The sequence below is a fragment of the Suncus etruscus genome, chromosome 1 (assembly GCF_024139225.1).
Source record: "Suncus etruscus isolate mSunEtr1 chromosome 1, mSunEtr1.pri.cur, whole genome shotgun sequence".
Lineage (NCBI taxonomy): Eukaryota > Metazoa > Chordata > Mammalia > Eulipotyphla > Soricidae > Suncus > Suncus etruscus.
The window spans coordinates 96,944,415-96,958,603 of NC_064848.1; the positions used below are offsets into that span (position 1 = coordinate 96,944,415).

At 37.1% G+C, this 14,189-nt stretch overlaps 1 protein-coding gene across 1 annotated transcript in view; it reads right to left on the reverse strand.

The window, feature by feature from the left end:
* AKAP9 (A-kinase anchoring protein 9) overlaps positions 1-14,189 on the reverse strand; it is a 159,215-nt gene that overhangs the window by 73,176 nt on the left and 71,850 nt on the right. Inside the window, exon 22 of the mRNA XM_049768841.1 lies at positions 9,983-10,215. Within this exon, the coding sequence (XP_049624798.1) occupies positions 9,983-10,215 (233 nt within the window). The remainder of the gene's footprint in view (positions 1-9,982; positions 10,216-14,189) is intronic.

The following is a 14,189-nucleotide window of genomic DNA, read 5'->3' on the forward strand; positions in this document are numbered from 1 at the left end:
CCTGCTGTATTATCTTCTGGACCCAGTATTTTAACATATAGCTGAAGGCTATTAATCTGGGTGAAGAGCAATCCTTACCAAATGAACTAAGTATATTTGATTGTACAATGGAAAGTGTTTTAACCTTTTCCAAAAAATAGTACCCTCAAATTGTAAAACACTTTGTTTGGGATTTTGATTTATCATTTAAAAATTTTAAATAGCACCTGAATTCTAGGTATAATAATACACAGACATTTCTTTCATGAAAGAGCCTCTTTTTTCCAGAAATCAGAAACATGTAGCTTAAGTCTCAATTCTATAAAAATCGTATTTATCTAGTCTGGAATCCACCCAACCCGTCTGTCTCTGAAGCCTAGGTACCACTCCCGATGACACTCAGAATGGCTGTGGGGCCTGTTGTGGAGCTTGGGCCCAGCAGTACTGGAAGCCACAGGGATGTAAAGGGTACTAGGGCATTAGGGGTACTAGGTAAAGGGTACTAGGGTGGGGGGCAGTGATACTAGATATAAAACAAAGAGCCTCACATGCCAGATATCATTCCAGTACTGAAAGCTATCTTCTCATTTCCTCCTATAGTTTAAATTGTACTTCTGGTAAATTAACTTTTGAAAGAACAATTTGATTCTGAACAAATTGATTTTATTTTACCTGATCCAAGAAGCAAAAATCTCAAACTGTATTCTCAAATACCTGAGATACCCTGTACCAAATATTTGAAGACTAGCAATCACCGGCCAAGTGGCATTTTCTACTCCTCCTTCAGGGATTAGCATAGCATGTAGCTGCAGTCCAGAGGCAGACTGTTCAGCAGGAACGTGAAACTGGCCACTGCTGCGGCAACATGGATCTCTCCCTCTCAGTTGCTATCCCTAGTAGGCCCTCCCACTGGCAACAATATGATCTACTGGTTGAGATTTTCTTTCTCCTCATTGCTGTTGCACTTTCCCATCAGGGTCACAGATTCCAAGAATTCTAACTAAAGTCACATTGCCAATTACAAGCAAACAAACTAACCTGGATGCATCAGTAAATGATCTTTGTTACCAATTGCTGTAAAAATAAGATAGAATTTCTCACTGAAAACATATTTCCAGAGGGTAAACTTAAAAATCAAAGAAATGTAGAAGGCACAGAATAGAGAAGAGTCACTATATCAAAACTTAAATTAAAAGAAATTAAATCTCAACCAAACAGAAAATTAAGTCCAAGACTAAAAAAGAACTATAAGATGCAAGGAGGGATTCATCAAGGAGAATAAAGATACAAAATAAAAGAAAATAAAAATATGCTGGGTATAAAGAGTACAATGAGGCCAGATATAGGGCATACAGCTGTTAGGGTACTTGTATAAGCCCAGCAGGTTTATTCTCCAGCACCACATATATTCCCCGGAGCAATGTCAGGAGTTACTCTTGAGTACAGAGTCAGAACTAACTTATGAGTAGTACCTGGTATGGTCCCCTTAAAACACAACAAGGCATAGCATCTACAGAAAACTGTAGGATATTGCTTAAGAACATAAAAAATGTCGTGTAAAAGACAGTCTAGGGGTTAAGGCATGCAGCTGATCCTAGTTCAATCGCTGGTACCACATAGTCTACAAGCATCATTAAGTGTGGTGATGAGAACCCCCATGCAACTCTGTATGCAGTCCTGTCCTGAAGGTCTTCCAGAACTACTGGTGCAGCCCAGGTAATCCCCAGCACTGCACAGGGCCTGAGAATTACCTTCTCACCCTTACAACAAATCATCTGTTCAGATCATTGTGAATAATATGAGCACCTCTTGAGAGAATAGGTCTGAACACACATAAAAAAAAAAAAAAGGTAAAACAACCCCCAACCCCCAAAAAGTTATTTTAAAGAAAGGAAAATTCTAGGGCCACAGAGATAGCACAATGAGTAGGGCATTTGCCTTGCAAATGGCCAACCCAGGTTTGATCCCTAGTATCCCATGATTCCCTACGTTTGCCAGGGGTGATTTCTGTGTGCAGAGCTAAGAGAGCTCTGAGCGCTGCCGGGTTAGGCATTCATCTGAAGGATAAGAAAATAGCATTTCAATTTCACCAGTTATTCAAGGATAATTCAAGCTTTTTAGCCAAACTTAGGGAAAGATGCGGCCTCCAGATGCCTCCACAGCCTTCTCTCTCCTTCCTCCCGTACCCCAGGGTTATCCAGGGCCGCCTGCCTGGGGTGCCAGCAAGATGGGTCCTGGTGAGCAGTTTAAAGTATCCCCCATCCCCCACCCCCCACCCTGCACCAGCGGCATGTACTGGGGGAGGGAACTGGTGAACTTCTCTTCCCACTGATCCCCATTCTCAACTACGCGGGAGCTACTGCCCCCACACGTAAAAATTATATAGATTTATAGGATATCATATAGTTTAATCCACTTTGTGTTAAATAGTATGGATAGTTAAATAGGATATCATAAGTGTTTAAGTTTACAATATACAGAATGTCTGTGTTGTATTATTCCCTTCCCCCATTGGCTCACCACCTACAGGCTCATTTCTAGTTCTTTACTCTCACCCCCACTGTCTATTACCCCACATGTAACCATTTTTACCCTCAGGTCTTTGCTCATTATGAAGCAGATTAATATCCTCTCTCAAGCTAATTGCCAGCCAGCTCCCAAAATGAAAAAATAAGATGCTCAGCCTGAGAAGAAACCAAAACTCTTTTCCTATCAATTTTATTATCAATGAACTCCTATCCTCCAACTCCCTTCACTAGGTACCTGTGCTTGCTACCATAATCACTTTCGGAGATGCCCCCACTCAAAGACATTTCCTGATACAGGAGTGAGTGCTGGTAGTTGTTTACAGACTCCAGATGGCCAAATCACAGACCAAAGTGGTGTCCCAGACACAACACCCCCCCCCACTATTTCTAAAACATAAAAGAGTCATGTGTATCTCATCTCCTTTGTATATCTTAGATGTATTCCCTTAACATCTATAACTCTTTTTGAATATTCTCTTATAAAGTGACAATTCTCTTATAAAGTGACATTTTTGCCCACTGGTTTTTGTTTGTTTGATTGTTTTTTCCCCTTTGAGATCTGTTCAATAAGCAATACTTGTAGAAGAGTATCTCTGTATAGAATTCATGTTAGAACCAAGTTACGGGGAATGTTGGACTTGCTCCCTCAGCCCCCAAATGCACCAACAATACTTTGTGGCATAGTTTCTCTTTTGCATAGACACATTAAAATGGGAAAATATTACATATGCAAACAAGTTCTTATCTAATAGAGATGGGAACACAAATTTTGTAATGCAGTTAGGCCTTATACCCTGAACATTGGCATGTTGGTTACCGTGACTTGACAATGGCCACTTTTGCATTAGCCTCTCTGCCATTTTCCAGTTTTGCACCTGCAAACTGCCTACGTGCTGTTTTGCTACAAGGCCCTTGGGCCAGCAGGAAAAAAGCAGCCACAAAAGTAATAAATAACTTCTTAGCCCAGGGGAGAGGAACACAGCCTGGTACCACTCCCAGGAATGAAGCCATACTCCCCTGGCCCCATTCTTGAGTTAACAAGGTATTCATTATTGTTTTGTGCAACATTGTTTTTACAAAGTTATTTCTTAAGAACATTGCCCCACCATAAATCTGTTAAGAGCCTGGGAATATGGTCAAGCAGACCCTACCTAGGGTCACAGGGTGTTTCCATGGAAACTGCTAATCTAGCATGACTTGCAAATTGTTTTACCCCCTGCCCCACTGCCCACTTTCCATATTTGGGGAATGATGTATTTTCTTTGTTCCACCCAACCTGTACTGTGTTTATGCCTTATTTGGAATGATGGAGTGGCCTGCGCGCCAAAAGTATGATTGACATTACCTTTGCCTGCCCCTTTTTACCTTCCCTATATAAGAGGGTGCAGGATCACATTAAAGTGCCTTTGAACGGAATTTCTGTCTTGGGTCATTTGTTATTAACCTCTCTTAGATTTTTTCACAGGTGTGGTTGTGATCTGAGCCTCGCAAAATAAAGGTGCGGCTGTTCGTGAGCCTCTCGTCCACTCTCCGCTGGCCGGGCCCCTTCGGGGGGCTTACAGGACACCCGCATTGGCATAATGATTTGGCTTAGGCCTCAGAAGAATGGGTATTGCCCAACAACCCTGAACAATGGATACCATCTATGAAAACAACCACAATTGTCTATAACATTACTATGATGCAAATCTCTACCAGGGAAGACCCTACCTATATTTGAGACAGGCATTCTACTACAATGCTCTGGCATTGACTTACTCCAAAGAGTGCTCTCAACACCCAGATGACTTAGCAACAACCTGCTTGCAGGGCAGGTCTCTCTGCACTAATGGTGAGGTGAAACTAGAGGATGCTCCACATCAGTCTGACTTCGATGAAGGAATGCACAGAATCCAGAATCTTTAAATACAGGAACCTGACACCAACAACAGCTAAAGTGAGAAAAAGTTTCACCGGGACCATGGAGAATGACTCAGAGGTTGGACAGACTGGTATGCCTGGAGCCCAGAGTCAGTCTTATGTCAATAAACTTCTGGGGTGAGGTCTTCTTGTAACCAGGCCAAGGTTTTTTTTTCCCGTTTTCCCTATATTTTGCTGGGTCTATGCAAAAAACGTCAATTGGCACTTTCACAACTATACTACTGTATTTTTTATTAACACTTATCCTTTAAGAAAAGAAAAACCAGCTTACTCAACTTAAAAAAAAATAACTAAAAAAAAAAAAAGAAAACTGTAGTAGAATGCCTGTCTCAAATACAGGCAGGGTATGGGAAGGAGGGAGAGGGCATTGGGGTTGGGAACATTGCACTGGTGAAGGGGGTGTTCTATTTGTGACTGAAACCCAAATATAACCATGTTTGTAATCACGGTGCTTAAATTAAAAAAATTTAAAAAAAAGAGCATTTAAAAAAAGGAAAATTCTAGGGCCACAGAGTAGGCAATGGGTAGGGCATTTGCCTTGCAAGCGGCCAACCCAGGTTTGATCTCTAGTATCCTATATGATTCCCTATGCTTGCCAGGGGTGATTTCTGAGTGCAGAGCTAAGAGCTCTGAGAGCTGCTGGGTTAGGCATTCATCTGAAGGATGAGAAAACAGTATTTCAATTTCTCCAGTAATTCAAGGATAATTTCACCCTTACTCTCACAGTGCATTACACTTAAGACTCAAACATGGAATCATCTAAACGCAGGGGTCTCAAACTCAATTTACCTGGGGGCCACAGGAGGCAAAGTCGGGGTGATCCTTGAGTGCAAAGTCAGTAGTAGGCCTTGAACATTGGGGGGTGTGACCCAAACAACTAAAACAAAACAAAAAAAGATTCCTCTAGGACAGGGCCACAAAATGTTGTGCAAATGGCCTGGGGGCTGCGAGTTTGAGACCCCCTGATCTAAAGCCTGTCATCAGATGATTAGCTAAAGCATCTATGGAATATTTAGTGCAATATTACATTGCCATTAAAAAAAAGATATAATCATGCCTTTTAAAGGGAATACAATAAACATACAGTTTATAATACAACAAAGAACATGGCATGATTATGCTGAGAAGTAATTTAATTGAAAGTCAATTACCAGATGCTTCACATTATGAATTACTAAAGTCAACAAATCAGCATGAGACAACAAAATCAACTTCTGGATTCAGTGAAAACTGGTAATGGTTACCATAGGGAACGGGGGAAGGGGAATGAAGAATGGGTTTGAGTGGTGGGACTGGTAACAACTATGTAGGGCTGTGAATCTTATCTCTGAAATTTTGTATGAAAATAAAATAAGGCAATAAAAATACTTTAAAAGATTATGTTCTCAGAAAATGAGGATAATCTCTAAATATTCTTAATCATGATATATGTAACAAAAGCTATTATAACCAACTAGAACTCACAACAGAGAGGATATAAGCCTTTTTTGTAGATTGTTTTAGCAAATGAGAAGTAAAATCTACATAAGTAATGTTGAATTAATTAAATAACGATGGGGCTGAATGGCGATGGATGGAGGCCTTTGTGCTTAGGCCCCAGCCACGTGGCTTCATCCCCATTCAGCTGGCGGATTCCAGGCCCAGGTAATCGGCGTAATCAAGACTCACTCACAGGCAGGCTTCAGGAAGCATTAACTTTATTCATACCCTATTCACCACATGTGTGTGGCCTATCTCATAACCTTTTAAGCACTAGTTATTCTTGGCCCTGCATCTAAACTCCTTTCAGCCATCTTCCTCAGAGCGCCCAGCAGCGCAGCCAGGGCCAAGAGCCAAAAGGGGCCGAATCCCCTTGGTTCCGCCTTATCTAACATTTCCCAGACCCCTCCCAGGAATGGGAGGGGCTCGCAGGTAAAGTTACACCTATTATCCGGTTCCCAAGACCCCTCCCAGAAAAGGGTGGGTCTAGGGTCTTAAATAGGTACACCCACATTTCCTCCTTTTCTTAATATTTTTATGTACCAACGTAATAGAGTGAAAATTAAGTATAGGAACATGAAAGTTCCGGAATAGTGCTTGGTAAAAAAGCATTAATATAATTTTAGGTTACAGGTGTAAAGTATATTTTGCATAAATATGTTTTTAAAAAGGGCTGGTATATTAATTTTCAAGTATTACTTTCAAGTGATTTTCCATTATTTATAGATATGAATATACCTTTTGGAAAATCACTTGAAAGTAATACATTAAAAGTAAAGTATTATTAAAAAAGCTTTAAGGCAGTTAGATTCCCTGACATTTAGTAAAGGAAATGTAAAGCAGTCCAAAACTATAAGGCTTATTCGTGTATTTTCCACTAAAATCATATAACCAATAAAGCCACAACATTAAAAAAGGAAAATTTAAAAAGAAAAATTATGATTATTCAGCAACATTAACTTAGATCATGGGCCCTATGATTTCTATGGAACTTGACCCTGTGCCAATATTAGCTCACAATTATCTGCAGGGGTTGTTTTCTCTCTAACTGGTTCTCCCCTTTTTCTACGCCTCTTATTCTTATCTATATTCTTATCTGTACTCTTTTATCTTTTTTTGAGGGAGACAGGGGTCCTAACAAAGTTGTAATGCGCATCAAGGGTCATATTCTTTAGTTGTAGTGATCATGTACTTTTTTGCTGCAGTACCCCAACGACTGCATTTTGTAGTGCCAAGTTTCCTAAATAGCAGTGATGCAGAGATTATGTTTGGGCACCTGATACTGAATCCCTCATGCTTTGTCACTGAGCTATTTACTCTTTCTTATAACAACTCCATGAACTCTTCACATTAAGCCCACTGATGATATCCATACTGAAAAGCTTTCATCACATTACTTTGAATTTACTCTCATTTCTCACTTTCATCTTCTATGTATATTTTTTCTGCTTTTATTTTCTCTTAAATATCAACAATCTATGAGCACACAAATAAATCAGGTCTGTGCATTCTTTATACTCATTTTCAAATTCCTTCAAGTAATGGCAATTCTTACCTTTTTTCTACAGTCAAATCTAATTAAATCTTCTTACTAGTTGTCTCTCTGTGCATATCAAACCCACATTATCTGAAAATGAACTCATTGTTCACTTTTGCCTATCCCATCTTAGTAAATATGTTTTAAGTCTTTCCTTTCTCTCATTCTCTATTATCAGACCTTTATTTTTATTCTTGTACTAAAATTAAAATTTAAAGTCATTAATAACGTCCACATTTCAAAACCATTCCTCAGTCTGTAACTTACATAATTGATCATAATATAAGCTGTAGTTGACAGTATGATTCACTCCTTTTATTTTCAAAGGTAAAAAGCTTGACAGGAAGTAGCAGGAACTTTGATATAAGATAAACTAGGTTCAGATTCCAATACAATCACCTATACTGTAAGGTTAAGCAAAGTAGGCATCTTCAACTGGTTTTCGTACTTTTTTGTTTATTTGTTTTTGCGTCTCACCTGGCAGTACTCAAGTTAATCCTAGCTCTGTATTCAGGATCATTCCTGGCAATCCCAGGGGACTGAGCAGCACAAGTGGATTGAAGTGTTGAGGCCCACTACATATAAAACAAGTACTTGAATCCGCTGAACTCTCTCTCCAACTCCTGAGTACTTTTTACACTTTTGTTTAGAATCTGCCATCCATCACTTCTTTTTATTATATTTAAGCAAGGTGGCCAAAAAAAAAACACTTAAGGAAACCAAGTTAGATTACTCAAAACTTTCTCATAATTCAAAATCAGATATAATCTATATTTTAAGCACTAAATAGATAAAACCATGCTACATTCATACAACTACTCAGTTATAAAATAAAACAAGCTATTACTTCATATAATAATGGATGAAATAAAAATGTATTTTATCAAGATAATGAAACCACATTCAAAAGAATATGAAGTGTTGGGAAAGATAAAACTATAGGGATTGGAGTACATGTGTTGCCTGGGTATGTGGTGCCTGAGTACATGTCGCCCACATCTCTCCTCAGAAATGTACTTTCCAACTTCAACTCTGAGACATGTTTTTACTTCACAAAAATTTGACAATGTCAAATTTGCTATACTGAATAGTCACTGGTACTGCAGAAATATACCATGTTAATTTCCGAGAGGAGACATAAACATTGATGAAAGGCAGCCATCAGAGCTGACATGAGCTCAAAGACAAAAATTGTAATTTCTGATATGAACTCATATAATTTCTGTGTCTGAAATGTTCTCAATTACTGCTCGAAATACACATAATGTGGATATTATTAAGATATATCTATGAGGGGCCGGAGAGATAGCATGGAGGTAAGGTGTTTGCCTTTCATGCAGAAGGTCATCAGTTTGAATCCCGGTGTCCCATATGGTCCCCCGAACCTGCCAGGAGCGATTTCTGAGCGTGGAGCCAGGAGAAACCCCTGAGCAATGCTGGGTGTGACCAAAAAAAAAAAAAGATATATCTATGAAAATATCAATAATATGGAATTGTAGCTCATCAAATTGAGCTAACAGCTTGGCTAACAACTTGGCTAACAGCTATGATACCACAATTGTTTTAACCTGAACATTAAAAAAAAAAAAAGTCTACTGGGCAGGAGAGATAGCATGGAGGTAAGGTGTTAGCCTTTCATGCAGAAGGTCATTGGTTTGAAACCTGGCATCCATTTAGTCCCCTGAGCCTGCCAGGAGCGATTTCTGAAAATCGGTGTGTGCTGGGTGTGACCCAAAAAACAAAAAAAAAAGTCTACAGTTTAAATAGATAAGAGCTGGAGAGATGGTACAGTAGGTAGCAGAAGCTTACACTTCACAGTCTATCCCCAGCATTAAATATGATCCCTCAAACACAGTCAAAAGTCACTTTTGAGCATATAGTCAGAGAAATAGCTTAGCATAGACATACTCAAAACCCAAACCACTCCGTCACACCACAGAGAAAGAAATCAATAAAATTCTGCACACAATAACTGAAATGGCAAGTATAATCTATAATCATACCATATGTTAATAATACAGTTGGGCATATGGTTTGGCTTAGAAATTTCTTACACCATTCCTTCAAATAATTAATATAAGCATGTTACAGTGGGATATTTCATATAATAAAAGATTAAAAAGTATAATCTATAATCATACCATATGTTAATAATACAGTTGGGCATATGGTTTGGCTTAGAAATTTCTTACACCATTCCTTCAAATAATTAATATAAGCATGTTATAGTGGGATATTTCATATAATAAAAAAGATTAAAAACCTCTGTTGGTGTTATAAAAAATGAAATAGGAAAGAGTACAGAATATTCGAAAAAGAATGACTATTAGAACCTAAAGTTTCCATCAAAACATTGTATTAACCTTTACCTTCTGTAAAGAGGATCATTTAATTTGTATTAGTTATCACAGATTCAAGCAATTATTAAGGTAGCCTAATTAAACTTCTTTGTGACAGTAAAGAAAATATTTACTCACTCTCTTGCTTGAAAGAAAACCTATTTTAATCTCAGTTAATATTAGTAATAAAAGAGGGTTACCTGACTACTAGTTTCACTGATGGCTTCTAGAAGTTTTTCAACTGCTGCTTGTAGCCGAGAGCTAATATTCAGCATAAGTTCTTCATTTTCAGGGTCTATTTCTGTCCCAGTAAAACCACTCCTAATAAGTCGTTGTGAGAGTTCTGTTCCTTCTTCAGTTACTTTCAACCACATGCTACTATCATTTCTTGGCATATCACTTCCAGAATAAGAGGAAATAGAATCATCTGTAACTAGACAACAGTGTTACATATATTATAATTATTTTTCAAGCAAAAAGTATAGAAAAATAAAATTCACAATTGCAAACACTCAGATAGGTCTTTTAATAACAACAATAATAAAACAGTAAACCAGGAAAATGAGAGAATATAATCATTGAAAACCAAAGAGGTAAGAATGAGTATAATGTTAAGCTAAAATAAAGTTTTTCAAAAATAAACATTAAGCTATATAGTAATATTTGTTGATAATATCACCTTTGGTGGAAGAGGTTGGATTTTGGGTCATACCTTGCATAACTCATGGGTTATGCCTGACTTTATGCTCAGCAGGGATCTTTCCTTGAAGTGTATTGTGTGTTCAAGGTACTATATGCGTTGTTAGAGATCAAATAAGGGTTCCTGCATGCAAGATATAAGCTATACTATACTATACTATACTATTTCTATTCTATTTCTCTGGCCTGATAAAATCTGTTTAAATCAGGGCTGAAGAGATAGCACAGCAGTAGGGTGTTTGCCTTGCAAGCAGCAGATTCAGGATGGACGGTGTTTTGAATACCGGCATCCTATATGGTCCCCCTGTGCCTGCCAGGAGTGATTTCTGAGCTCAGAGCCACCCTATGCACCACTGGGTGTGACCAAAACCAAAACAAAATAAAATAAAATAAAAACAAAATAAAATAAAAATTTAAAAAAAAACACAAGATTTCCATTTAAAAAATCTGTTTAAATCAAGTTTCAACAGATTATTTGATTAAGTGTCTACCATACCATGTTTACTAAATAGCAAAAAATACAGCAAAATCTCCACATGGAAAGAAAATAAAACATGCATTATCATGTTCCATGTGTAAAGTGCACATGGCTTTGCCTGGAGAGACCCTCTGAGTTTTGTGCATGACACTGGACAGCAGCTGCAGTTCCTGCTATACAATAGAAAAGGGAATAAATTGGGGGGAAGGGGAAAAAAGGGAATAAATCTCAGGCTGCAGATGCTACTTTTGTAAGATATGCAAGATATGTAAGATATACTTATGTAAGATATGCAGTCTTACTTTTGTAAGACTGTTTAGTAGCTCTAATTTAACTATGTACTTGAGATCCACATATATGTAGTTTCTACATAAAGAAAAATGAGCTTATGTGGAGAGACAAGAATGATTGAATACGTTTTTCTCTAGAAAAAAACTAAAGTATAAATGACTTATTGTCATGCATACAATATATATTAATGGAAGGATGCTACAATCCAAAATAAAATTTTCAAAAGACAAACTTCTATTATTTTATTATATGTAATGCCTATTTTTTATCAGTATTATATAGTTAACAAATTAAATGCAGGAGTCTTAATGTCTATGTATCAGGAAGTAAACAGCAGTGATGTAGAAAACAGCTGGAGAAGGGAAAAACATGGGATGAGGCTTTTTCAATTAAATTGATGAGAAGTGTTGAATGAATGAAATAAGACAAAGAATTGAATAAATACTTGAGATTGAACTTATTTTTAATAATATCTTTAAGAATTATGATTAAGACATGTTTGTAGTTGAGTTTCAGTCATAAAAAAACACTCTCCTTCACCAGTGCAACCTTCCCATCCCCGATGCACCCCATCTTCCTACTCCTCCACCCCCTGCCTGTATTCGAGACAGGCATTCTACGTCTCTCACTCATTACCACTATCATGATAGTTGTTAGTGTAGTTATTTCTCTAACTGCACTCACTACTTTTTGTGGTAAGCTTCATATCGTGGCCCAGTCTTTCTAGCCTTCATCTCTATTGTCTCTGAGTATTATTACAATAATAAGACTGAACTTTTGATTTTGAGTAAGAAAAGGGAGCAAGAAAAGTAGCATGTGATCTGGGTTTTCCGCTAAGATAATATTTAGCTAACAAAAAAGTCACTAAGAAAAATAATAAAAAAATCAGAAGACAGTGTAGAAAATTGGTATATAAATTAGTCTGAAGTGTTAATAGGCCTTGCAGCAATGAACCAAGTATTTGGAATTTGGCTTTAGGTGGGACATGATATTTAACCTTGATCATGGATAATTTTTTAAGTGAACAATATTAAGCAAGAGAAAGGATCAAGTTTTAGACTACCTATTTAAAGACGCTACAAAAGATATCTACATTTTGAAAATGGGAAGTCACTCTGTCCTCTGAGCATGCAGGTATAGTACTGCAGGAACAGAAGCTGGCAGAAACCATCATCTATCTTCTCTGAATTTGAGTAAGTTTACCTTACACTGTAATCTTGGGGAAGGTGGAGCAGACTTGAGGAAAAACCACTCTATGTATGTGTAAATATATTTTATGAAGATACCAACATTTTGGGAGTAGAAAGGAATCCATGGTGAGGTGAAGATGAAGATACTGTGTATTGCATAAACAAATCTGAAGCCCAAAATATAGATGGTATATAAAACAAAATGGCTTATAAAATATAACTAAATATTACTTTCTTGGGGATGGAAACTGGGTCATACATAGCCTGTGTTCAGTGCTTACTTATTGCTCTCTTCTCAAGGACCACTACTGATGCTGCACAGGAGACTCAAGCAGTGACAGATTAAAACCAGGATTGGTATCACACATAGCAAGTGCCTTATTCCATATTCTATCTTTCCAGGTTCTCATTTAAAATTAATTTACAATAGTTTTAATTAATAGTTAAAATTAACAATAACTTTAAAATTATTTGTTTTGCAGTGCTCAGGTATTATTGCCATCTCTTGTGATACTGGCTTTGTGATACTGGCATTGAACCAGGATCTTCTACATGCAGAGAATACATTCAGCCTACTCTCTCCAGCCCACATATTACTTGTTTTAAATAGAAAATTAAAATAACAGATAACAAGGTAACTAAAACTTAATTTTACTAGCTTTCTGCATTTTGTTAAATACTTTTAAAATATAAACAAAAATAATCTGAACATGGCACAGAGAGACATTATAGGGATAATGTGCATGTGTGGTAGTAGTCAGTCCTGGGTCAATTCCTGGCATTGCATGGGTCCCTGAGTACCACAGAGATCTGAAACAAGGCCCTGAGTAATACCAGGTATGGCCCCCAAACAAACAAACAAACAAAAAAATCCTTAATCCCAGCATAGTCCAATAGAGAAACAGAACCCATTCATTCCAATTAAAGGGTAAAAATGCCAAGTTTTCAGTATTACAACTTTTCTTTAGGAAAAAGAAAATCAGATAATTATTTGGCAAAGCAATTTATTAATATAATAATAGATATCTCAGAATTTCCAGTTTGGTAAATAGAATTACAATTTAATTGGTAAATTACTGCGATCAATAAGCATATGTTAGTCATTCAAAAAATCCTGTTGTCATGGACTATATAGATTATATCAAGTTTGTCCCAAGAAGATAATGAGCCACTTCAGTTAGGGAAGGGTAGGTGTTACTATAGAAGCCCTGATCCAATGGTCCCTTAAAGATCTCTAGAGTTCCAACTGAAAACAATTACCCCAATACATAAACTGAATGTATCCCTGAGAGAATTGTCTCATCCTGAGCTAGAAAAATAATTCAAGGTATTTTTCATTATTAATCCAGCACTTTTTGAGTAACATCACAGACTTCTGAAAGTAAGCTGCAATAAATTAGATTCAGTCTTGAGCTTCATCGTAACAGTGCAAGCCTGAAAGAAACTATTCTTTTTATAGGCCTTTTGTGAACTGAATCTTGTGAACTAGCCAAGCATTTCACATGAATTCAAATGATTTAAAATTTGCTCAAATTTTCATGACTAAGTTACTCTTGTAAGAAAGCAAACATGAGCAAATCAACTATTTGTTTTCTAGAGTTAACAAGCCCAAACATGTTTAAGTCCTAAACAAGTTGGGACTTGAAAGTTGAAAACAGATCACAAGTGCTATTATGTAAAACAAGTCATATAAAAACTAAGAAGCAAAATTTCCAATGGTGAGATTGAGGTGAAATATTATGTTAAGTA